This window comes from Rhincodon typus, chromosome 18 (genome assembly GCF_021869965.1).
Source record: "Rhincodon typus isolate 14 chromosome 18, sRhiTyp1.1, whole genome shotgun sequence".
Classification (NCBI taxonomy): Eukaryota; Metazoa; Chordata; class Chondrichthyes; order Orectolobiformes; family Rhincodontidae; genus Rhincodon; species Rhincodon typus.
In genome coordinates, this window is record NC_063349.1 from 21,143,103 (window position 1) to 21,171,071 (window position 27,969).

A 27,969-nucleotide genomic window follows, 5' to 3' on the forward strand; every position below is an offset into this window, starting at 1 on the left:
ATGGCGGACCAAGTCTGAAGGGCTGGATGGCCTACACCTGCAACAAGTTTCTATGTTTCTATGTGAAGAAGGTTAAAAAGGATCCTCTTGTTATTTTCAGAGGAGCTTCTTGTTATTTTCAAGTAGTTGATTAAGCAGATCAGTAATATCACTGAGGGATCAATGGCTTCCTAACCTGTTTCATTGCCTGACATTGGACTGACTGTTCTTTCACTTCTTCGTCACGTTCATCCAATTTTTCACCATTTAAGGATATGCCTTCCTGATGCTATATACCCTAATTTCTAATCTCCTTTTAATACCCATGTTATCCATCAGTATTTCTAAACCACATACCCATAGATCTCTAGGGTTCAGTAGAAACTTTCTGGAATTCTGCAAGGTAAATTCCTGAGTAGATAAAAGAGAGAAAGAAACATATAGGGAAAATGGGAAAGATAAACGGAGGCATTCCACCAACTCTGTTTAAATAATTGCCAGTTAGTATTAATCTACTTAGAGTAGCTGGCAAGATTTTCATTCCAGAATATTCTACTTTCTTCGCAGTGATAGGTATCTCATAAAAATACTTTTCAATGGCAAGTCTCATGCTTTCTTTCAGTAAAAGAGGAGAGCAGGTGAATGGCCAGTGACAGCTGAGATACTTGCAATTCACCCTGTTTGATTAAACAATCTCCTTAATTGAGAAGATTTCAAACAACAACTTGTCTGTAATCTTTTCTTTTTTGTTCCAGGCATCGAATTTCCAAGTCCAAGTTCAGGTCAGTTAACACCTAATACATTTAATACAATCTTTTTATTTTTGATAATGTCTATATTACAGTGATATTCCTAATGCAAGCATTGATTCAATAGTAGCTTGATTTGTCTACCAGTAAAGACAATAAGCATTATTTAAGATGATTTCTGCATCTTCCATTTATATAGAATTATTATCAAGTGTCATTTAAGAAAAATTGCATGCATACCAAAATCGGTTTCCTGTTGCAATACCCTATACTTAAATAATATTAAACATGGCTGTAACATGAAAGTTGTGTAATAATTGTAGCAAATAGGAACTCCTCAACGAGAGAAACATCATATCTGTATCTACCCTATCTACCTTTTAAGTATTTTATAAGTTTCAATCAGGTCACCTCTCGTTCTTAGAAACTCTGTAGAAAACAGACAGTTTGCCCAATCTCTCTTCTAGGACAGTCCCATCATCCCGGGTGTCTTTGTCACATTCCCTCTCTGACAATATTATCTTCCTGAGATAAGGACACCAAAATTGCATACGACTTCTGGTGTTTTTTAACTAAGCTCCTCTACAAAGATTCACTACTCCTGTACTCAAATAACTTAGATACTTTGACACCTGTTCTTAGATTGACCGGTAGCGGTAGGTAATAACTTGGCATTTAAAATTTGGAAATAACCTTGCCTTCTTTTTAAAATCCTTTTACCATCACTGGTTTTGGTGATCTATCTACTGTGCTACTCTCAGTACTTCTACTCTCTTACTGGGCTGGGCACCCCAATGCTTAATTGTGATACAGCCATTTGATCTGAAATAACTTTCAGCCACCATTTTCCCTTCAGTACCTACTATTTCTTCATCTGAGTGCTTCAATCCCAATCTTCACACAGTATATCTCACTAAACTAGTAGCATATCTATAGTACCTCACCCCGTTCCATCCTCCGAGCACTGTTCCCATCACAACCATTCTTCTAACTCCTGAGTATCTATGCGCAAAACTGTAAAAGGTTATTTTATGTTACACAAGGATTTCTCACCAGTTAATGATAGACCAAGCCAGAACACAAAAGTACTGCCCTTTTGAAATTCTTTTAAATTATAATTGTCTATATCTTATAGCCAAATGTAGACTCTCATTTATTTTCTAAAATGAATAAAAAATTGTTGCCCTAAGCACAAAGAGACAAATGTTGTTTATACTCTTAACAATTTTTATACCAACGTTAACAAATGAACTGACTCTGTGGTTGGAATACATAATATGCTGAAATTGAGTCATTAACAAAATTATGATGTTGTTTAAGGTATTTGTACAAGCTATTAAAAGCTTGCCTTGCAAAATATCAATGCATTGCAGGTTGACACATAAGATCATTTGACAGGTCTAGGTATGTAATTAACTTTAAGATATCTTGTTAGTATGTAATTTTTTTTTAAAATTAATGGCATTACCAGCTGCCTGTAGTATATATGGCAGGAATGCTAATTTCTGTTCGAAGTCACATAGCAACCATGTGTCACCTATCCTCTGAGAACAACCTCCTGTGACATAATTATATACAAAATTCAAAATAAGAGGTTTGTGGTCTGGTGGTAAACAAGTCACTGAGTGATGCCAACCATAATAATCTTTCAGTTTGGCAGTCATTGGAGTTTTTTTCCTGGTTAACATTATCACATCATGTAAACAAATTGCATTTTCCAATCTACTATTTCAAAAATACTTAAGTATTTAATACTTTTTGCACTTCTACTCTCTTAGTAACTTTCCACCTTACACATACCAAATGCATTTTTCTAATTTGTTTTTTTCACAGAATGTGGGTGTCACTGGCTGTGTCAGCATTTATTGCCCATCCCTAATTTGCCTTGAAAAAGGGGTGTTGAAAGTTAGCTTCTTAAACCTCTGCAGCGTATGTCATGAAGGTACACCAATAGTGCTGATAGGAAGTGAACTTGCACATTTTAGCAACAGTGAAGAAATGACAATTTGGATTCAAAGTAGAATTGTTTTTGACTTTGAGAGGAACTTGCAGGTGGTAGTGTTTCTATGGATCTACTGTCCTTGTCCTTTGAGGCAGTTAAGGTCAGGGATTTAAGGTATTATCTAAGGGCTTTACTTGCTACAATACATCTTGCAATACACACAGCTGCCATTGTGCATCAGTGGTGGAGGAGGTAAATATTTAAAATTTAAGTAGTTGTTTAATTTCTATTTATGTTCAAAACGTATCCAGCAATGATATTATTTATGATCATGAATAATTGTGTAAGTGTGGGTCAATTTGTCTTGCCTCTGATGGTGCCTTATTCCAAAATGCTACACCAATTCGCCTGCCAATGAGAGGTACTTATTCATATGTCACTAGTCTAGCAGGATAACTGAATGTTACAACCCTTCACTGGAATGTAACATGAAATTTTAATTTTTATGGTCATCCTTTGTTACAACGTCTTACCTTCTCTCACTTTCACCTTTGCTTTCAATGGACTGCCCAAGGTGTCCAACTTGCTGTGTAAAAATTGTAAGTATGTATCTCTGGGGTTGGTTTCCACCTTCAAACATGGTTTGTAATCTGGTGGAGTGGATCAACCATTTTTTTTCCTTGAACCCACTAGATTTTTATAACATTGATTCAGACAATTTTTATAATGGGCAGTTGATGCATTCTACTAGATTAGTGTTCAGATAGTGAACATGATAATCCAGCCCCTTTGATCAATGATACAACAAATATGTTGTGCCTCAGTCAGCTCTACTTTTTCTGTATGCTTTTCCTCCTTCATCAAGTGCCACTTTTTAGTTCAAGAAATTGAGAACTAAGCAGGAGACACTTTCTACAGTTTAACTCATGTTTTTCTTTGTTACAGTCGATATTGGCGAAGATGGAACCGATTTTGCAGGAGAAAATGTAGAGCTGGTGTGAAGTCTAGTGTCTTTTACTGGCTTGTAATATTTCTTGTATTCCTCAACACCCTCACCATTGCATCCGAACACTACAACCAGCCTGACTGGCTTACCCTAGTTCAAGGTAGGAGCAAAACAGAATGAAAATAAAGGCAACATGTTAGCACGCTATTTTGTGTATAAATATGGCATCCCAATCCAGTAAAATTTTCCTCATATCAGTGATTTACTATGCACATTATACATAAAAGCTATAATATTTGAGTCAGAATTTTTTTAAAAAATCATTAAAAAGGAAAACATTTTTTTCTTAGTTAATATCCTGTGGCAGTAAGCAGTAAGTTGGAGAATATGGTCTCATTCTCATCTAACTCCTGCTAAAATGGCACAGTTACTTGCAGGATGAGGTGGATGGTGCAGTGCCAAAGAGTGTCCATACTTGGCAGGGATGTCAGCAAGGCCACCTCAAACATCAGTGTACTCATTAGGTTGGTTTGTACGCAAAAGCCACTCTGATCTAGGTGTTGCAACGACAGGAACTGGAAGTTCTCCCAATATCAGGATCCCAATTCCAGAACAAATTCAATTCCTGGACTCTGCATATGCACAGTTATATGCAGTCATCCAAAAGTTAATGTCAGCCATTTTATATTTCCCCATAGAGTGCTGTTTTGAATGTGACTCAGGCTGATGTCAAATAGAAATTATTGGTGAAAACTTTTCCTTTTATGTTATTGGTCTCCCTATAAAAACCTTCGAAAAGATCGCACCTTGTAATACAATGTAACTGGGCTTTCATTCCATGTATAAATATTGCTGAAAAGCTTTGGTTCTCAAATACTAATTTTGTATTCATGAATATGAAATATCTTCATGATGGAAAAAACTACATTTTTTAATTGATCATGATATTTCATCAATTTGTGGGTGAACCGAAAGGATCCAGGGAGGACTGATCACAACTGTCTCTGCTTGTGTCACTGCCTACTGCTCATTCATGCAATGCTTTACTTTATGCCACCCATTCTAAGATGATATGAGAACTCACTGGGGTGAGATGCCTGCACTGGAAGAAATTGTACTTTAATGAAGTCATGGTGCAGACTATGTTGCTTCATCTTCTGGGAACAGCATCCTTCCTGCAGACACAGCCCCACATCTCCAGAACTGACCCTGTGAAAATCATAAGAAGTGAGTCATGAGGATGCATCTCCATCAGCAGATGCGTTTGTTAAATTGAATCATGAAAATACAGTTATTAGCATAGCACTGACTGACGTGAGATTTGTAAACCTTTCACCTGGATACTTTGAAGTAGTTCCTCCCTGTCCCTGACAGATTTGTATCTCTCCTTGTCCACTCTAGATTACAGCACAAAAGGAGGCCATTCTGCCCAGCCCAACATATATGTACTACCTCTCTGACAGAGCAAGTCCTTAGAGCCATGCCTCTTCCCTCTCTCAATTGCACTGGACTGTCTTTCTCTTCAGGTATAACCCAATTCCCACTTAAATGCCTTATTCAAATCTACTTCCACTTCACTCTTAGGCATTGCATTGCAGATCCTAACTAGTTGCTGTGTGTGAAAGGTCTTCCTCAGGTTGTTGTTGCTTCTTTTGCAAATCAACTGCCATTTGTGCTATCTGCATAATAAATAAAGAAAGCAGCATGCAACAGAGAGGGCAAAGTGATTCCAGAACTAACCTCAGATCTGAACTCTGCAGTCCTGTGACATTTAATTTTGAACAGTGGTGGATACTTAAACAACTCGTAGAGGAGGAGACTCCACAAATATTCCCATCTTCAATGATGGGGAAATCCAACACACCAGTGAAAAAGTTGAGGCTGAAGCATCTCCAAGTATCATCGGCTAGACTCTGGACCTTCTTCAGAAGCTTGCAGCATCACAGATGCCAGCCCAGCCAAATCAATCTAATCCATGTGATATTAAGAAATAGCTAATGGCACTGAATAGTGTAAAGGCCTTTGGACCTGACAATTTTACAGCAAAATATTAAAGAGTTGTGCTGCAGAATTTACATACCACAAGCTAAGTTGCTCCAGAAAAGTTGTAACACGCATTTATCCAGCAATGAGGGAAATTGTCCCGTTATGTCCTATCCATTAAAAGTAGATAAAAAACCAATATGGCCAATTATCACCCCATCAGTCTACTTTGAATTATTAGCAAAGTGATGAAAGGTAATCTCACGTAATTGTAATCGCAGTCCTCTAATTGTTCCTCTTGACCTACCACATTCCTAACAATCAAATCTAACAGTGTCTCCTTTCTCATTGGTCTGGAAACATACTGCTATAGAATATTCACCTGAACACAATCTAGGAACTCTTGACCATCTCTGACTTTCACAGCACTACTATCACAATCTATATTTGTGATTAATTCCCATTATTACTAATGTATAATTCTTGGACTTTTCTGTAATTTCCTCTAAAATTTCGTTTACAACTTTGCTCAATATAAATGCACCTTTTAGTTGTTTATTTGATGTCTTCTCTTTCCAACATGGCAATACTACCACTCCTCGCTTTCCTATCTTTACTGAATATGTCTTAACCAGAATTATTTAATATATAGTCTTGTTCTTCTTTGAATCACATCACTGATATCGCTACATCATGATGGGTCAAAACTTCTGAAGAGTGGAAATCTCAGATTGCAAAGCTGTTTCTTTTTATTTCACTGCTCCAGAGCTTCACAATTCTGGCTTGAATTCTTGATTTTGACAGCGTGAGCAATGCAGAGTGACCTGTTTTGAGTGCCTCCCAGAGCAGCACAGGATTAGCACTAGAAGCCAGACCAAGTCCCCCTTTTATCACAGTAACTGTCGCATTCCAAGATTTAATGGTCCAAAGACAATTAGCCAAGTTACAGAGAGAAAATAAGTATATAAGATAATTAGGTGAGGGAATAGGATGGGAGATGGAGGTTGAGTTGGTAGGAGATAGGTTAAGTCAAGGTTGAGTGGAATAGAGTGGCAGTGGGTGGGTCGGGTTAGTTTGCAGATAAATAGACAAGGTGGTAGAGTGACAGCTAATTAGTTTAGGGTAAGTGCCAACAGGTAGGTGGGTCAGAGTAGAGTAGCAGGAGGGTGAGTGAGAGTTCCGGTGGTAGATATGTAGGAAAAGGGTAGAGTAGCAGATAGGTCCAGTGGGGTAGGACGGCAGCCAAGTGGTCGAGGCATTGGAATGGCAGATAGGTAGTTAAGAGGGTAGAGCAGTACACAGGAAGGTGGAGATTGGATGGCAGGTGGGTGGGTGAGGGGGTAGGGATGCAGGAAATTAGTTGACTAGGTCGAGGGCTACACAGATAATTAGGTAGGAATGAAGGGAGGTTGAAGTTCGGAGCCTTTTACTTACCTTCTCAGGTAGAGGTCACCTAGACTTGTTATGAATGAACTGGACTGCTCAGCAGCTGGCCTGAATTTGTAATTATGTTCAAGCATGACATCACTGGAAAGTCATAAGTAAATTAGTCATTGAGTAGATGCTATTAGGAACTCCACTAATTTCAAAATATCTAAAATTATAAACTAGTACAAGTAAAGTGAATATTTATAGGTACAGGAGAAGGACCTGTTATGTGAATAATGGTGAAGATTTTCTACTTTCTACCCTTCTCTAGTTCATAATTTGTAGTACAAGTGTAAAGCTTAAATAAGTAAACTGATTTAAAAGTATAAGATCGAGACATAGCGGGGCAACACAGCCAAGTGGAATGCCCATCGGTGACATGTTGGGAGTCATGAACATTCACATGATCTAGATAAGACCCCGTGTATAAGAAGTGTCACCAGCCGAACAAGCTTGAGCTCTGAGTTTCAGAGCTTGAGTAGGAACTAGATTCACTGAGGTGTTCATCTGTGAAGCAAAATACTCTATGGATAGCACATTCAGAGAGATGGTCACACCAGAACTTAGGGTCAGGCAGCTGGATAGGAAATTGGTGAGCACCATGCTGTCTGAGAAACAGACAAACAGTACAGAAGTCCCCAGAGGTCTTGTTCACTAACTGGTTTTCTATTCTAGATACTGGTGAAGGGGACAGTTTCTGGAGGAGTGCAGCAGGAAGGAAACATATGGCACCATGTGTGACCCAGTTTTACAGGAGGGAAGGAAGAAAAATGGATCGCCCTATTGATAAATGATGCTTTAGCAACACAGTTAGGGGTTTCTGCAAACATTGATGTGACTGGAGGATGGTATGTTGCCTTCGTACTGCTGGGGTAAAGGATATCCCAGAACAACTGCAGCACATGCTTCTGGAGGATGGCCCATATGGGTACTAAAGACTAAGGAAGGTGGAATGTGATCCTGTAATCAGAATTTGCAGAACAATGTAGAAAATTAGCCAGCACAGCTTCTAAAGTAATGATTTCCAGATTATTCCCAGTGACAAATGAGTACAGAAATAGGAAAATAAAGAAGTTGAATGCATCACTGGAATGATGTTGCAGGAGAAAGGCTTTAGATTTCTGGGACACTGGGACTGGCTCTTGGGGAGGGTAGTACTTGTTCAAGCTGAATGGGTGGCATTTGAACAGCGGCAGACTGACTTCCTTGTGGGCATTTTCTAGTGCTGTTGTGAAGGATTTAAACTGACTTAGCAGGAATGTAGGAACCATGAGAGAATATTAGAAAGTAGTACCAAGGTGCATAACATACTGGGAGATAGCAGATAGCGCGAGGAGAGAGAATAACAAGTTGTTTTTACCAAAACTGATTTCACATCATGATCTATTGTACTCATAACTCTACTCAGCACTTCATTTAATTTGCTAGTTTTTCAGATGATATAAATATTGATTTCACTTCCTATTCCTCAAATTTTGGTAGGATTTGTGTAACCTAAATGTTTCCTGACTGGCCTTTGGATTGTAATGAGAATATTCCCCATCACAGCATTCTTTGGCTTCTGAGGCCTCCTTCCTCATTTGTATTATTTTAAACATTATTTCTTTCTCATTTTCGCACATCTGTTGTTCCAGCCTTCTCATTTCCATTTGTATCCTTTATAAATTCTTCTTTATAATTCACTTTTCCTCATGAGCCAACCATGTTAACTGTAACTCAGTATTAATTGACTCCAATGTCTCACCACTGGACGATCTGGTGTCTTCTGTGTTTTTGCCAAGTCCAGTTGCTGGGATGGTACTTGAATTACCCGTACGTTCTGAGTTCTGAGACATAATTCCACTTCAATTTTATTTGCCAATTAAACTACTTAGCTTTTGTGATCTTTCATAGGTTCAGCAGGGACATCTGACTGACCTGCAAAAGGCTTTAGTAGCTTCTAGTGCCAACTTATTTCTTAATGGAAAACCTAATATTTGACATTTTCTTCTTTGTTAGTTATATTAACTCATACCCAATCTTAATTATTTGAGACTGTCCTGGATGAGCCCTTAAATTTTGTCATGACTCACTGGAATAGCTCTCTGGAAATCAAGCCTCACTATTCCTGGAGTTGTTACAAATGTAAAAGTTTGCCTAAACCACTGAATTGCCCAATTTTACCTAACTGTCTAATTCAGGTTAAAAAAAAGTGTACATCAGTTTTTTCCATCTACAAGAAAATAATTGTTTATCATCAACAAGCTGCTTTTAACCAATGGCAAAAATATAGACAAGTTCTACAGCTAATTTATAATTCTATATCTTTAAATTTAATCTTAACATTCCGAAACATATACAAACAGATACACAAAGAGACAAGACACACCATTAATGCTGGGAAAGAAAACAGTGTCAGAGAAAAACAGTTCTAGTACCAGTCTTCCATATCACATATGTTGATTAGCTATTTTCTTTCAGGTCTTTTCAATTCCTTCCAGCCCTTTGCTGATTATGGATATGATACTATGGGTATACCAATTCTCAGTCTCTCATTCACTGGTTAAGGGTTTACTCTTTAACAGCATCTAGAAGTAGTTTTCCCTTTTTCCTTCAACAGGGGATTTGCAAAGAGAGCTACTTACAGAGAAATATGAGAGAGAGTAGCTAGCTGATAAGGACTTTAGTTTACTTCTCCACAGAAGTAAACTCTTCTAGAAGTAAGAAAGAGAGAGATGAATGGATTTTTTTTCTTCATAAGCTGAATGTTTGTTATATTGTCCACACACAAGGCTATGGCCACTGGTCCAGGAACCAATCAAATGATTGTTACTATGCCGAGCCCTTTTGAGCCCACAACAAATAGTAATGCTTGCATAGCCAATCAAAAGACTGTCTATGGGCAATATTGCCCTAAACACACAGGTGATGGCATTTTATCTGGAATTCCTCCTCACTGCTTGAATATGGGAACCATGATGTGGAGGTGCAGTCTTGGACTGGGGTGGACAAGATCAGAAGTTGCACAACACCAAGTTATAGTCCAAGAGATAGTAGGAACTGCCGATGCTGGAGAATCTGAGGTAACAAGGTGTAGAGCTGGATGAACACAGCAGGCCAGGCAGCATCAGAGGAGCAGGAAAGCTGATGTTTCGGGTCTGGACCCTTCTTCAGAAATGGGGGAGGGGAAGGGATCTCTGGAATAAATAGAGAGGTTGGGGGAGGCAATGATGGAAGGTGGATAAAGGAGCAGATAGGTGGAGAGAAGACAGACAGGTCAAGGAGGTGGGGATTAGGCTGGTAGATAGGAGGTGGGGGCGGGGTTTTATCAGTGAGGTGGGAGGAGCGAATAGGTGGGAGAAAAGACGGACAGGCCAAGGAGGCGGGGACGAGCTGGGCTGGTTTTGGGATGAGGTCGTGGATGGGGAGATTTTGAAGCTTGTGAAGTCCACATTGAGACCATTGGACTGCAGGGTTCCCAAGCGAAGTATGAGGTGCTGTTCCTGCAGCCTTCGGGTGGCATTGTTGTGGCACTGCAGGAGGCCCAGGATGGACATGTCATCTGAAGAATGGGAGGGGGAGTTGAAGTGGTTCGCGACTGGAAGGTGCAGTTGTTTGTCATGAACCAAGCGTAGGTGTTCCACAAAGCGGCCTCCAAGCCTCTGCTTGGTTTCCCCGGTGTAGAGAAGGCCACATGGGGAGCAGCGGATACAATATATCACATTAGCAGATGTGCAGGTGAACATCTATTTAATGTGGAAGGTTTTCTTGGGGCCTGGGATGGGGGTGAGGGGTGAGGTGTAGGGGCAGGTGTAGCACTTTCTGCGGTTGCAGGGAAAAGTGCTGGGGCTAGTGGGGAGTGTGGAGCAGATGAGGGAGTCACGGAGAGAGCGGTCCCTCCGGAAGGCATATAAGGGTGGGGAGGGAAAAATGTCCTTGGCAGTGGGGTCAGATTGCAGGTGGCGGAAGTGGCGGAAGATGATGCTTTGAATCTGGAGTTTGGTGGGGTGGTACGTGAGGACAAGGGGGATTCTGTCTTTGTTGTTATTGTGGGGAGGGGGTGTGAGAGATGAGTTGCGGGAAATGTGAAAGATGCGGTCGAGGGCGTTTTCGACAATTGTGGAGGGGAAAATGAGGACATCTGGGTTGTCCGGGAGTGGAATGCCTCATCTCAGGAGCAGATGCGGTGGAGGCGCGGGAATTGGGAATAGGGATGTCATTCTTGCAGGAAGGCGGGTGAGAGGAGGTGTATTCTAGGTAGCTGTGGGAGACAGTAGGCTTGAAATAGATATCGGTTTCCAGATGGTTGCCAGAGATGGAAACAGAGAGGTCCAGGAAGGAGAGAGAGGTATTGGAGATGGTCCAGGTGAACTTAAGGTTGGGGCGGAAGGTGTTAGTAAAGTGGATGAACTGTTCGTGCTCCTCGTCGGAGCATGAGGCGGTGCCAATAGTTATAGTCCAACAGGTTTATTTGAAATCACAAGCTTTCATAGTGCTCTGAAAGCTTATGATTTCAAATAAACCTGTTGGACTCTAACCTGGTGTCGTGTGACTTCTGACCTTGAATAAGATAACATTGTAAATGCAACTCACAGTGTATTGCTGGAATTTGTTTTTAAAACTGTAGAGCTCTTTTTCCACAGTTACTTTGGTTTAAAGCTGTATATTCTCCCATTTTAGTTAGAAGTCAAAATAAAAATCAAAGTGGATTTTATAGGTTGTACTCCCCACATGAACCATCACTTTATCAGTATCCAGAATTGAATCCAAGCTGCAGAATGAGACACACTACTTGCCTATTCCTTCACAACTTCCTTGTGCTCACTCATGGCCCATTCCTTCTCTCCTGCCTGCTGTTAAGCTGTGGGGTGAACCTTTTTATAGGTATGCTTTCACAAAGCTCTCAATCTCACGAATGTACCAGTGGCTCCTAAATCTGGATCTCAAGCACTGCAATCTGTTGTCACATTCACACACAAGGTTATTTAAGGACACTAGATATCCTATATGGGGCAGGGTATGCACCAAAGCTGGCCTGTCATTCCGCTATTTCTTAAATCAGGCTTTACAAGCAAAATGAAAATTCAGCCCTTTGACTCTACACATGCTCAGGAGTTGGGATGTTATGTTGCACTTGCACAGGACATTGGTGAGGTCACTTTTGGAATACTGTGTACAGTTCTGGTCACCCTGCTATAGGAATGATATTATTAAATTGGAGAGGGTGCAGAAAAGATTTACAAGGATGTTACCAGGACTGGAGGGTTTGAGTTATAAGGAGAGGCTGGATAAGCTGGGATTTTTTTTCAGTGGAGTGTAGGAGGTTGAGGGGTGACCTTATAAAGGTTTATAAAATCATGAGGGACGTTGATAAGGTGAATAGCAAAGGTCTTTTCGCTAGGGTTGGGGATTTCAAAAGTAGAGAACATAACTTTAAGGTTGGAGAAGAAAGATTTACAAGGATCTGAGGGCAACTTTTTCACACAGGGTGTGGTACCAATTTGGAATGAACTAACAGAGAAAGTGGTAGATGCAGGTACGGTTTCAGCATTTAAAAGACATTTAGCCAGGTACGTAAATAGGAAAGGTTTAGAGCTTTATGGGCCAAACACAGGGAAATGGGACTGGTTTAGTTTGGAAAACTTGGTCAGTATGGGCCAGTTAGACTAAAGAGTCTGCTCCTGTGCTGTATAATTCTATGACTCTTTGACACAGTTAGATTTGGAAATTCAGAAGTCAATGCCAGATTTCACATTTGAAAATTGGGTGATCTGACAAAATTATCCCAAATCACAATTATGAAGAAATTAATGAAGTAATCAAAATGTTTCTTGTACATTGTTAGTCTCACTGTAGAAACCCTTGGAAAAAGTTATATGTTGTTCACAAATTGTAATTGGGTTTGAATAGTATATTAAGTTTGTAATTAATGTTGAAAATCTGTCTGGCTGTGCATTACTAATACATTTATGGAATTTCAGATTTCTACATCACATTAAATTTTAAATTAAAAAGAATGATATTTATGATAGTTAAATTTCTACCTTAATTACACATGTATGACTCAATCATTCATGTCGCTCTTTGCAGAACATAAAGGTGAATTTTTCTGTACATTTTACTTTTGGTTTGTTGACTGAAATTGCACTTCAGTGAAATTATCTTACTTTGTGTGATGGCACCACTGTCGCTGAACTCCCAGTATTACAGAACTGTAAAATGCTTAAGTATGTTATCTACAGTTTTTTTTTTCACTTTGATGTACATTAATTCCAATTAAATTTAGAAGTGTGGGTTTATTTCCTAAAATATTGCACTTTTCCCTGAGAGTTACTGTGGTAAATGTATGGTATGGAATTAGGCTTCACACCAAAGGGAGGGCCAGGTTCACTTTCTGGTCAGTACTTAATTAGTTGATTTCTCATTCAATAATGTTGATGATACACTTAGCTTCCATGTCCTTATGCTAAGATGGAGGAAATCAGTCAGGGTTAACACTCAACATTACTGACAGGATCGGGTTAAGTTTCAATATGGATCCTGTTTGATAGTTAGTCTGTGCTGATGCAACACTGGCTTCATGGAAGTGTACCCTGAAGATTGCCATCACCTGCCATATGCCTCTGTAAGTTACAGCTGAGAGGACAGGAAAGAGATATAGGAAAAATATTGTCGTCTGAAAATTTTGATTAAATTATTTTATTCTTTAATTTTATAGACACTGCAAACAAAGTCCTTTTGGCACTTTTCACTGGTGAAATGCTGCTTAAGATGTACAGTCTTGGACTTCAAGCTTATTTTGTATCACTTTTTAACCGCTTTGACTGTTTCATTGTCTGTGGGGGAATCCTTGAGACCATTCTGGTGGAGACCAAGATTATGTCCCCACTTGGTATTTCAGTGCTTCGCTGTGTGCGACTTCTGAGAATATTTAAAATTACAAGGTAATATGTTTATTTTTCACATGCTGATATTTATAGTTTCATGAAATAAATAAAGCATCTGCACACTTGTGAGAGTAGAAATGTAATTATATAAACGAATTAAGTGGATTGACCTGATCACTTATAAATGCTGCAGTAGTGAATTATGCAAAACAATTTACTGCATATAATTTGTCATGTTCTGTTCAATGCATAAATTAAAAATTAATCTTCAAAAATAAGAGTAAAATGAATCAGAAAAACCAAAGAATTCAACAATGCATTGCAATTATTTGTGATTTTATACATTTAATTAGGAATAAACAGAAATCTAAATGATAAATGTTTATTTTATGTAAAATATAAATTTGTTATTAGGTTAGAACAGCTATATTTTGAAAACTTGAATGAAACTCTCAAATCAAGTACAGTTTGCTATGCTAGAGAGGGACATAACATGCATTGTATTCACATATGAAATTTTGCAACTGTATTGCCATGTGTGGCATAAATATTTGGAAGCTATATGAATGGAGTAAAAATAATAAATTGGTTAAGAATTAATTTCCAGAAAAGAAACTCATTTTATTTAGGAAAATGGTATATTTAGGGATTGAATAGTAGCGTGGAAAGAAAGCATTCTGTTTTTATCTGAGATTAGTGTAAATACAATCCAAAAAGGGTGAAACTTTTCTCTTTAACTGAGTGGTGCAGTCCATGACTCCTTTACACATCACGTTATGCACTTAAAAATGTTATTAAAGCTAGAACAAAAGAGTCATGTCAAGACCAGTCTGAAAACAATTGAGTGTAATAAGGTCTTTGACAATATCAATATTGCAAAAAACTGAAATTGTGAATAAATACCTAATTGCCTTCTTTGTTTCTATCTTTAGATATTGGAATTCCTTGAGTAATTTGGTAGCTTCCCTCTTGAATTCAGTTCGATCAATTGCTTCTTTGTTGCTGCTCCTGTTCCTCTTCATCATAATCTTTTCACTCTTGGGCATGCAACTTTTTGGAGGAAAGTTTAATTTTGATGAGATGGAAACAAAACGGAGTACATTTGATAACTTTCCTCAGTCCCTTCTTACTGTCTTCCAGGTATGTTATGGTTACTTTTAACACTGTATATGTTGTCAAAGTACTGAACATTGGGTGCAGTACATAGCTAGAATATGGAATGCAAATGAACAAAACATTTTAAATTATAATGCTTATGAATTAGTATTTCCTGATGCCAAATGACTTATTTTTCAATGAAAACCTCTTCTTTATTCTGTAGCCTTTGTCCTAAACATAAGGTACCCTATATCACACTCAGTGACTTGTAAAGCTTTCATAATCATAAATTAGTTAACTCATTGCTGATAAATTCCTCCAAGATTCTCCCGTTTTGTTGTCATACCTCCAGCTTTATGGAGTAATACTATCAGCACAGGGTCTTCAGATAAAGGGTGAGTTCCCTCAACATAACAAAGGAAGAGTATCTCAGGATACTAAGGCTTTTGCAGGTAATCATCACTGATATCTATTTTCCTGAAAGAAGACCTTTGCCAAAAAGACCAAGTGGAGTCATTAATTGTGTTCATTGAGGTAACTGCAATCTTGAATTTCTTCACCACTGACTGCTTCCAGGAATCTGCTGGTGACATTTTCAGGGTCTCTTAGTATGCTACCCGTAAGAACATCTCCCACGTGACCATTTGTCAAGACCACTACTTGTATGTATTTTGTCATATTTGTTTCTCTTCAGTGACTAGTTTCCCAATAATGTATTGAGTCATTGATTGCATTAAGATCCTCTTATTAAGATTACTAATTCAGACCAGATTAGCCAAGAGTCCAGTTGCAAGAAATTCCACTCTCCCAATGTGTAATTAGTTTGTGGTTATGGGAAGATTGTCAGGCATGTTTGTATTAGATGTCTCAGGTGCAAAGCAATCAGAATCCTTCAAGGAGAGGAACAGGTACTGTATCCATTCACCTAGTTGCTGGAGAAATATGTTACAACTCATCTAGGCACGCATCACTTTTTCTGTGTATAATGAAGTCAACTGACTTTAGCATCAAAAACCATAATTCACAATAACAGTCAAAAACCGAGCCATCACACTCACAACCTTTGCTTTCCATCAAAGCTGATAACACCATTCACATAAAGCCTATTGTTCAGACTATATAGGGTAGACAGTGAAATAGGACCAGGAGAAAGAGAAGTTCAAATACAGTTTGATGCATCAAAATAAATGTCACCATAAAAACATTGACATTGCTTTCCAAACCCAGGTGAAACCAGCTCCCCTGCCTCGTTATAAAGTTAAAGTCACCGTAGTCCTAGTGGACCATAGGGCTGTCATTTCATTTTAGAGATAGAGAGAGAGATGACTCGTGAGTGGTTTAACCTGAGGGTGTCCCTGCCTCAAGCAAATGATGAGGCTGAGAAGGCAGGGCCTTCATAGTAACCTCAGCTGGCGTGGGAATGAACCCAAGTTGTTGGCATCACTCTGCATTGCAAACCAACCATACAGCCAAATGAGCTAACCAACTCCCTCCTCTCTTGTGCAAATGATATGATATGCTCGAATGCTTTCTTTAACTCCTGTGTATTGTATTCTACATGACTACATTCTACAGCAGAGCTGGCGGCAGACTGCTTGGTCTCCTGTTTTGACAGATTAGATGCCCTTGGCAAATTTCCTCTGGGCTTTGGAACCTGCGAGGGCCCTGGCGAAGATTTCCCCACCTGCAATTACACATGTACAGGCAGAGTCAGTCATCAGGACAAGAGGCAGTATGCTCTGTCTGACGGAATGAGGCAGAAATGAGAGCTTGTTGAGAAGACCCCACTGCTATGTATCCTATCTCCAGCTTCCTCCTAATAGTTCATGTGCACTACCTTGCTGCCCAAAAGCTGAAGTGCACTTGGCTGCATATCAGTAAGATGCTGAACCCATCAAGATGAGGCTTTGCTCCATCCAGTGTTCAGTGTTAGGTGGGAATATATATTTTTGGTTAAAATCAGATCAACATGATCTTGTTGAATGGCAGAGCAGGCTTAATGGTCTGAATGGCCTACTGCTCCTAATTTGCGCATATGTTTGAATATACATATTGGATTCAATGCTTACAAATGTTTTAAAGAATGAAATATTTCATGTGATGATTTATGAATCACACTAAGCAATAATCATTGGTCACAACAGACAGCATCCGGATGAATCTCCTCTGTATCCCCTTAGTACATCATACTTCTTCATAACGTGATGACCAGAACTGCACACTAGTCCAGTTGTGACCAAACCAGCATTTTATACAGATTCAGCTTAATCTCCTTGCTGTTGTATTCCATGCCTTGACTGATAAAGGCAAGTATTTCGTATGCGGCCTTAACTGTATTGTCTACTGCCCTGCTACCTTCAGAGATCTGAGGATACGCACAGCAATGTCCCTCTGATCTTCAATACTGTCCAGGGTCCTACTATTCATAGTATAATCCCTTGCATTGTTAGCCCTCCCCAAGTGCATTATTTCACTCTTCTCTAGGTTGAATTCCATTTGCCACTGCTGTACCCACCTGAGCAGTTTATTAACGTCCTCCTGCAGTTTATGGCTATCCTCCTAACTATTTACTACCTACCAATTTTCTGATTATTCGCAAACTCCTTGCTCATATCTCATACATTTAAGTCCTTATCATTAATATACAGCGCAAGCAGAAAGGGCCCTGGCACCAAGCCTTGCTGAGCACCTCTCCTATCACTGAAACATTCTTCTTCCATTACCCTCTTCTTCCTACTTCTCAAACAGTTTAGGATCCAATGTACCACTTGGCCTTTGATTGCATTGGCACTTACTTTCTCAACCACTTTTCCTTGAGGCACCTTGCCAAATTAATCCATGATTCTCCAAACGTAGATATTATATTCTGTCACTCAGAATTCTTCATATTAGGTTAGATTGACTAGACTGGCCTGTACCAGAAGGATCAATGCTGGGTCCCTTATTATTTGTGGTATATATGAATGATAAAAATGAGAATGTGAGGGGATGCTAACTAAGTTTGCAGATGACACAAAAATTGATCAGGTGGCTAACAGTGAGGAAGAAAGTCTTGGTTATAAAAAGATATAGACAAGTTAATCAAACGGGCAGATGAAATTTAACATTGAAAATGAGGTAATGCACTTTGGAAGAGAGTACTCAACAAATGGAGGGCAGTTTTGTATCAATCAAATTACCCTAAATTCCATGTGCTTTTACCTCTGAATCCATATAATCTACATCAATTGCACTACCCTCATCTACACACCTGATCAACACATTGGAAAATTCAACTAAATTTGACTCCTTCTGTCAAAGCACTGCTGACCATCCCTCATCAAACCTTTCCTCTCCAAGTGCAGATTAATTCTTTCTTTCAGAATTTTCTCCAGTAGTTTCCCTTGCATTGAATTGAGACTCACTGTAATTCCCTGGTTCATCCCCAGACCTCTGTCCTCCCTGGCATCTTCCCTGTGGCTGGAGAAGAGTTAAAAATTTGGGTCACTCAGAGCCCTTGTATTTTCCTCCCTTACCACCCACGATAGCCTGGGAGTTGACGTTGCAGACTTGCTCGTCAAGCCAGTGCATTTGATTGCAGACGTTTCATCACTCTGCTAGGTAACATCGTCAGTGTGCCTCCAGTGAAGTGTTGGTGTTCTAGCCGGCTTGTTATGTATATGCCTTGGTTTGCTGGGGTGGTTGGTATCACTTCTGGTTCTGTTTTTCAGTGGTTAGTATATTGAGTCCAGTTCAATGTGTTTGTTGACAGAGTTCCAGTTGGAATGCCAGGTCTCCAGGAATTCCCTGGCATTTCTCTGTTTGGCTTATGCTATTATGGATGTATTGGCCCAGTCAAATTCATGTCCATTTTTGTCCGTGTGTATTGAGACCAATGAGAATTGGTCGTGTCTCTTGATGGCTCATTGGTGTTCATGTATCCTTATTGTCAGTTTTATTCCAGTTTGGCCTATATGCTGTATCTCACAGTCCTTGCATGATATTTTGTATATTACATAAGTTTTATTGGTTGTCGGTATGGGGTCCTTTACGTTTGTCAGTAGGTGTCGCAGTGTGGTTGTTGATTTGTGGGCTACCCTGATACCTAGGGGTCTGATAGTCTGTGGTCGTCTCTGATATGTCCCTGATGTATGGTAGGGTGACTAGCATGTCTGGCCATGTTGTGTCTTCTTGCTGTGGTCTGTCGCAGAGGTAGTGACAGATTGTGCTTTTTGGGTATCCATTCCTCTTAAAAACTCAATATAAGTGCTGTTGTTCTGCTTCGTGCAATTCCGGGTTGCTGCTGTGTGTTGTGGCTCATTTGAATAATGTCCTGATGCAGCTCCGTTTACCCCAGCAAACCGAGGAATATAAGTAACAAGCGGGCTAGAATACCAACACTTCACTGGAGGCGCACTGACAATGTTACCTAGCAGGGTGATGAAATGTCTGCAATCAAACGCACCGGCTCAGCGAGCAAGTCTGCAACCTCAAACACAAACCAAGTTCCAAATCTTCTCAAAAACGTTAGACTGGGGGTTTTTTTACTTTTTAAATCTGCCAAAATCTACAGTGATAATAAAGCTAATTCAATTCAATTCAATACGTCCTAACACCCAATGTCAGTTTGTGTGAGAACATCACAGCCCCTGTCTTCAGTTTCTGTACCTACAGCCTCCTCCTCCCGAGTGAAGACAGATATGAAGTACTCACTTAACACCCTGCCAATGCGCTCCAACTCCACGCAGAGATTGCCCCCTTGGTCCTTAATGGGCCCTACTCTTTTCCTGGTTATCCTGTTCCCCTTAATATATTTTTGAAATATCTTGGGATTCTCCCTAATTCTCTATAGCTTCACCTGCACTCTCTATACTCCAGTAGGCCGGATACAGATTTGCTCCCTCTGCATCTGCTAAAAGCCTCTCTTTCCTTCTTATTCAGTTCTGAATATTCCTCGATATCCAAGGTTCTTTGGGCTTGTTGCACCTACGTTTCACCTTAATGGGAACATGTTGGGCCTGTACACTCCACATTTCCTTTTTGAAAACCTCCCACTGTTCTGCTATAGATGTTCCCACAAGTAGCTGTTCCTAATCTACTTTGGCCAGATCCCACCTTATTTCGATAAAATCTGTCTTTCTCCAATCTAAAACCTTTTCTTGCATATCATCTTTTTCCTGATCCATCGTCCTATGTTGTGAGCGCTATGACTAAAATGCTCCCTCACTGCCACTTTGATCCCCTGTCTGGCTTCATTCCCCAGAATCAGATCTAATACTGCAGCCTCGCTTATTGGATCTTCTACACATTGACATAAAAAGCTCTCCTGAATACAATGTAAGAAAGCAACCACCCTCCAAACTCTTTACACTATGACTATCCCAATTAAGGTTGTGGAAGTTGAAATCCCCTAATATAATTACGTTATTGTTATTACACACCTCAATGAATTATTACATATCTGATCCTTTATTGCCCACTGACTGTTTGCGGCTCTATCTAATACATTCCCATCAACATGACTGTCCCCTTTTTAATACAAAACTCTACCCAAAGCATCTTTTGAAGACCCTCCAAAAATATTGTCCGTCTTCTCTGCAGTAACTGAATCCTTAATTAATAATGCAACGCATTTTCTCTTTTACACCCTCCCCTTTCTCATCTGAAGATCCTATACCCCAGAATATTAAGTTGCCTGTCTTGCCCTCCCTCAACCACCTCTCTGTGATGGCAGCAATATCACAATCACATGTTGTCAGCTGTAACTATGTAACACATTTTTGTGCCTTACCATGAGGCCTGGGAATCGTGCTATTTCCCAATGGTTTCATTTAGTTGTGACTATTTTCTGATGAGCTTTATGTACTACATTGACAACATAGTCTGTGAACATACCTGGAATGGCAATTCAATTGATGTGTAACACAAGATCAGATATGCGTGTGATGGTCAGCTCATTTCAAACAGTGTGTGAATGATTTTGTTGGAGAACACTCAACTGATAACATAATTCCACTTTTTTGATTCCTTAATTGCCATGCATAATTGCAATGCCTCATCTTGTTGTGTTGCCACATTTATCTTGGCTAGTTTCAGTGTCTTTGGCACTAGTCTTTAGGCATAATGCAATGAAGACGTTACTCAGCAAACTTTTCCTCATGAATATAATGGTTGTCTATTGACAATGTTGTGAAAGATAGTCTGCTGGTTTGAATTTGTTTGCCTAATACTCAACATAGAATTTATACTCATGTAATTTGGGTGTACTCATGTAATTTGAGTACCCTACTCTCCATTTGAGTGGGTGGTTTGCTGTATGGATTGGTGAACGAGCTTGCTAGCAGTCTATGACAGTTATTACCTCAAAGCCACTTCCATACAAGTAGAGGTGCAAGTGTCAGACATCCATGGGATTAAAAATGCTTTTCTGTCTGCAAGTAATGTTATCATACTGCTTGCCAGCACATAAACTACAACTAAGCCCACCAGGCTTGCATCTGTGACCTGCATGGTGGTTCTTTCAGGTTCAAAATAGAAATTTGTGCAACTTGTTGCAACCTGGTACACAGTCTGTTTGTGTGATTTAGTCCACTCTTAATTGGTCGCCTCTTTTGTCAGACTGAATAGCAGGGTCAGACAATAGCAAGGTCAGAATAGAAATGTAACTACTGTACTTGATGTGTCATAGCAGACTCTGACTTCCTGCATGCTTGTAGGATCTGCAGCATTTGCAATGGCTTCAGCTGTCAATGGACTGGGAATATTCCTTCACCATTAAACACATGACAGAGAATTTGATTTTTCTTTCATTACATTCTTTAAGACATTACAGATATGAATATCCACGCTGCCCTCACTGATGTTGAGTGTGCCTTCATCAAGACTCAATCGTGCGCTAAAATATGTCACCTGTTGAATTGACTCCATAGTTGAACCTCTTGAATCAAAGATGTGCATCACTTCCTTCATCCAAGTCATTAATATAAATTGTTAATAATTATGGCCCCAGCGCTGATTCCTGTGCCACTCTGCTGGTTAGTTTGCCATCCTGAAAATTCCCCTCTTGTCCCAGCCCTCTGTCTTCTATTAGTTAGCTAATACAGCAACATGCTAATAAACTATCTCCAACACCATGGGCTCTTCTTGTATTAAGAAGCCAAATGTGTGATACTTTATCAAACACCTTCTGAAAATCCAAATATCTACATCCCCTTTATCTATTCTGCTTGTTACCTTTGTAGTAATTGTAGCAAATTTGTCAGGCATGATTTCCCCTTTATAAAGCTATGTGGACTGTGCTCGATCCTATCCTGTATTTCTAAATGTTGTGCTATTACATCATTTATAATAGTTGTGTGACTTGATTTATTGAGTGCTTATTACTGCAGATTCTAATCGATTTCTCACTCTTGCATTTCTTGATGTTTTGTATGGGTGACACTGAAGGGGCCTGTTCATCCCCAGCTTTTTCAATAATATAAAGGTCAAGAAGGCACTGAAGTTCTTTCTTCTGTCTGCTGTATGCCATTAAACGGTATATTCGTGGCTGTTATGTGTGACTGCATTAGAATTGTCATGGTCAAGTTGAAAGGGAATCGCTAATAACCTCTATCACTTTCAGCTGCCTATGATTGATGAACTTAAAGTATAGGAATGGTGCATATGTTTGTTTTAAAATTCTTGTGCAGCAGAGAAAAGAAATGAAACTAGCCGGACTACCCAGCATTGACTAAGACAACAGAAACAACAATGGCAAACAACAATGGCAAACACAGCCCTTCAAATTCCTCATGCTAAAATTGTGAGCTGTCTTACACACTAGTCAAGCAACTCCCTGATACAATCATACTCACGGAATCATACCTTATAAAAAATGTCCCAGAAATCACCATCGCCATCCCCCTGATGGACACAGCAGAACTGGTGTTGACAATATAGAGGTAGTCAAGGAACCATCTACTCTTCCCCCCACCCCACTTGTTAAACACCACTTGAAGAGTGGCAGGAGCACAGAATGTAATGTGGTCAGGGATTTCAATGTCCATCAACAAGAACGGCTTGCCAGCACCACTACTGAGTGATTTACTTGAATCCTGTAGGAGTTGCTGGACTGGGTCTCCGGCAGGTGCTAAATGTACCAACAAGAGGAAAAATATACCAATGACAAGAATTTTTAGGGATGAGATTTACGCACATTTGGAAAAGCATGGCCTAATTAGGGACAGTCAGCGTGGATTTGTGTGGGACAGGTCATGTCTTACTAACTTGATTGAATTTTTTGGGGAAGTGATGAAGGTGATCGATGAGGGTAGAACAGTGAATGTTGTTTACATGGATTTTAGTAAGGCTTTCAACAGGGTCCCTCATGGTAAGCTCATCCAGACAATTAAGCTGCGTAGGATCCATGGTGACTTGGCTATGTAAATTCAGAATTGGCTTGCCCATTAGAAGACAGAGGGTAATGGTGAAAGAGTGTTTTTCAGACTGGAGATCCATGACTAGTGGTTTTTCGCAGCGATCTGTATTGGGACCTCAGCTATTTGTGATATATATAAATGACTTAGATGAAAATGTAGATGGGTGGTTTAATACGTTGGCAGACAATACCAAAATTGGTGGAGTTGTGAACAGGGTAGAAGGTTGTCAAAGGATACAGCCGAGTATAGATCAGTTGCAGATATGAGTGGAGAAATGATAGAATTTAATCCAAGTAAATGTGAAGTGCTGCACTTTGAGAGATCAAATGTTAAGCAAAGGTATACAGTTAATGGCAGGACTCTGAACAGCATTGATGTACAGAAGAATCTTGGGGTTCAAGATTGGACATCCATGACAGGCTGTGGGCCAGCAAAATTGTAGTCCATTAAAATCTGTAAATTCATGGTATGGCATTTCCACATTGTACCGTTGTCTTGAAGCCGCGGAATCAACCCTGGTTCAATGAAGAGCATAGGATGGTATTCCGGGAGCAGCACCAAGCGTACTTAAAAATGAAGTGTCAACCTGGTGAATCTATGAAAACTGCATGCCAAACAGCATGAGCAGCAAGATAGACAGAGTTAAGTGATTCTATAACCAAAGGATCAGATCTAAACTCTGCAGTCCTACCACATCCAGTCATGAATGCTGCTGTACAAATAAACTGGAGGAGAAGGCTCCACAAATATCCCCATCTTTTATAATAGGGGATCTCAACACATCAATGTAAAGGATAAGGTTCAAGCATTTGCAACAATGTTCAACAGAAATACTGAGTGGATGATCCATCTCAGCCCCCTCCAGAGGTTCCCAGATCGTACTTGTCAAGCTTTAGCCAATTTGATTCATTGTATGTGACATCAAGAAAGACTGGAGGCACCGGATACTGCAAAGGCTATGGGCTCTGATAACATTCCAGCAATAGTACTGAAGATTTGTACCCCTAGCAAAGCTGTTCCAATATAGCTATAACAATGGAATATACCTGACAATGTGGAGAATTGCCCAGATAAGACCTGTACACAAGAAAAGTACAAGCTAGTGAATTACTACCCCATCAGTCTATCTCGGTCACCAGTAAACTGGTAGAAGATCTCATTAACAGTGCTGTCAAGCAGTATTGCTTAGCAATAACCTACTCAGTGATGCTCAGTTTCCGCCAGGGACATTACAATCTTGGTCCAAACATGGACAAAAGAGCTAAACTCCAAAGGGGAAGTGAGAGTGACTGCCCTTGACATTAAGGTTGCATTTGACTGAGTGTAGCAACATGGAGCCCTAATGAAGCTAGATGAAATGGGAATTGGGGGGCAAAACTGTCCACTGGTTGGAGTCATACTAAGCACAAAAGAAGATGGCTGCAGTTGTTTAAGGCAAGTCATTTCAACTCTAGGCTATTTCTGCAGGAGTTCCTCAAGAAAGAGTGCTCAGTTGAATCATCTTCAATGGCTTCATCAATGATCTTCCCACCATTGTGCAGTCATCAATGAACAGCCCCACTTCTAAACTTACAATGTTCAGTAACATTAGTGTCTGCTTGGTGACTGAAGCAGTTTATGCCTAAATGCAGTAAGACCTGATCAATATCCAGGTTAGGGCTAACAACTGGCAAGGAACATTTGTACCATGCATGTACCAAACAGTGACCATCTCCAACAAAGGAAAATCTAACCATTGCCTCTTCACATTCAATGGCATTTCTGAATCCATCACTATCAACATCCTAGGGGTTACCAGAAACAGAACTGAGCGAGCAATAAAAATATGATTGCTACAAGAGCCGGTCAAAGAATAGGAATCCTGCACCAAGTAACTCTCTTAACTCCCTGAAGCTTATCCACCATCTACAAGACACAAGTCAGGAATGTAATTGAATACTGGATGAGTGTAGTTGCAAATACGTCAGGAAGATCCAAACCGTCCAAGACAAAGCAGCCCACTTGATTTGTACCACATCTGCAAATATTCAGTCCCTTCACCAACAAAGCTGAGTAGTAGCAGCGTATACCACTTAGAAGATGCACTAAAAACATTGACCAAGGCTCCTTACACAGTACCTTCCAATTGCACAACCATTGTCGTCTAGAAGGACATAGTGGCAAATACATGGGAACACCACCACCTACAAATTCCTCTCCCACCAAATCTCCATCCTGATTGGATGTATACTGCCAATCTTTCACTGTTGCTGGCTGAAAATCCTGGAATTCCATGCCTATTCATGTGGCTATGCCTATATCAAATGGACTGCAGAAGCTCAGGAAGACAGCTCACCAAGACCTTTTCAAGGGCAACTAGGGATGTGCAATAAATGCTGGTCCAGCTAATGATGCCCAGATCCCATGAATGAATTTAAAAAAGGGTGCACTTATCATGGTAAATGTCCCTGTATTGATGGAGGATTCAGATGAATGCCATGATGAAGCATCTTCTGAGGGCTGGGTGGTATCATCCTAAGTAGTAGTCATGGTACAACTGGAACATGAGAAGGAGCTGCAGGTGGAGCTGGGTAGAGCCTTCTAACTTTGTTTTGGTGGCTGCTGGTACCTGGAGGAGAGAAAGGAAGAATTAGCTGATGATTATGCATACTGTCTTATCATTCAGTGTTTCACTTTGTTCAGGACACCTGATGACAGCAGACTGGGAGCATTCTCACTGGCCTCGTTTAAGAGATCTGTCTCTCACCGGGTGAAAAATTGGTTGCCATTCTCCCCTGCCAAGTCAGTGGCTTAATCTTTGAAGTACACCTGAAAATTCAGTGGCCTCCCATTGGTCTGAGAGCACTCGCTCCTATTATGAGGAATGTGCCCGTGCAGACAAAGAGAAGGATTGATGTCATCCCAATAGGTGTATGAGTATGCATGGCATATCAGTTTCTGTATACTCTCCAAACTGTCCTGCAAATGGTAGAATATTGACAAAATAAGGTGACTGTCATACATTCAGTACCCATACTCTATCTAGCGCTGAGGCCTGAGATCCTCCTGTCTGATATTCCTCTGCACAAGCATAGTTGGACTGTATGCTGCACCTGAGTGCATTAGTTTGCAGTGAGCTAACAGTACCATTTCCCCTCAAAAAATGTATATCATTCAGCCTCTTCTCTGCCCAGCTATTTTTATGGGGCCTCTGGGCATTGTTCCCCACAATTACCTCTTCTCAGACCACCTTTGTCTGATGGGAGTGCCTCTTGCTTCCATCACTGGAGAACAGGTTAATTGAGTGGATAAAAAATTTGGCTGATGGAATATAATGGAGGAAAATGTGAGGTTATGCACTTTGGCAAGAAGGCTGGAAAAGCTGAATATTACTTAAATGGGGAAAGACTACAGAAAGCTACAGCACAGAGAGGTTTGGGATTCTAGTACATGACTCACAAAAAGCCAGAATGCAAGGGAAGGCAATGGAATGTTGGCCTTTATTTCAAAGAGAATGGAATATAAAAATAGGGAGTTTGTGCACTGGTCTACAACAGGAAAACTGTGAACAGTTCTGATTCATTACCTAAGGAAAGATGCACTGGCATTAGTTCACTCGGTTAATCTCCGGTATAAAGGAACAGTTGAGGATGTTGGGTTTGTACTCATTGGAGTTTAACAAAATGAGAGGAGACTTCATTGAAACAGACAAAAATCTTAAGGACTGACAGGGTAGATGTGGAGAGGTTGTTTCCCCTTTTGTGAGAGTCTTGGAACAGAGGCCATAATTTCAGAGTAAGGAATCACTCATTTAAAACATGGTGAGGAGGACAATTTTTTTCTCTCAAGGGATGGTGAATCTTTGAAATCCTTTACTGCAGAGATCTGTAGAAGCTGGGTCGATCTGTAGAGGCTGAGTTGATAACTTTATTCAAGGCTGATTTTTAATTAGTAAACGTGTCAGAATTATGGGGAAAAGGCAGGAAAGTGGATTTGAGGATTATCAGATCAGTGATAAATGGACTCAAAGGGCTGGATAATCTAATTCGGCATCTAAGTCTTTTGGTCTTAGGATTCCAACTGGTATTAGCAATAAACCACTCATCTCTGCTGTTGAACCTGTGTCATCACTGCTCCTAAATTAAGCTAAATGGCATCAGTTTCCACTTTGAAAGGGAGATGGAAGTCTGAGTAACCAAGGACAGGTGATGAGACAAGCTTCTTCTTGAGGTTGCAAATGAGGTTTAGACTAAGGAGCCCACACAGTTCCATCTTTTTATTAGGTCAAGGCTACTCCTTTATCGCTGAGATTTTCACGTCATCGGGAGTAATGCATTCCTTGGTAACTAAATGGCCAATGTACTGTACCTTTGTCTGGAAATATTGGCAGTTCTCTACTTTGACTTGCAGGTTAAACTTTGACAAGCAGTCCAGGATTGTATTTAATCTTTCATGGGTTTCCTTGTATATCAAGCAAAAGATGCATACATTACCTAGATAAACAAGATGGGCTTAGAAATTAAGGTCATTAAAAACTTTATCCATTGCATGCATGAAGGTAGCAAAGACATTAAACATCTTAAAAGCATTCTATCATATTCTT

At 40.0% G+C, this 27,969-nt stretch overlaps 1 protein-coding gene across 1 annotated transcript in view; it reads left to right on the top strand.

Annotated features, from left to right (window-relative positions):
• The window catches only part of LOC109920177 (voltage-dependent L-type calcium channel subunit alpha-1C-like), a 656,132-nt gene that overhangs the window by 329,599 nt on the left and 298,564 nt on the right, over positions 1–27,969 (top strand). Inside the window, exons 11-14 of the mRNA XM_048607862.1 lie at positions 735–761; positions 3,616–3,776; positions 13,725–13,950; positions 14,826–15,033. Coding sequence (XP_048463819.1) covers positions 735–761; positions 3,616–3,776; positions 13,725–13,950; positions 14,826–15,033 — 622 coding nt within the window. The remainder of the gene's footprint in view (positions 1–734; positions 762–3,615; positions 3,777–13,724; positions 13,951–14,825; positions 15,034–27,969) is intronic.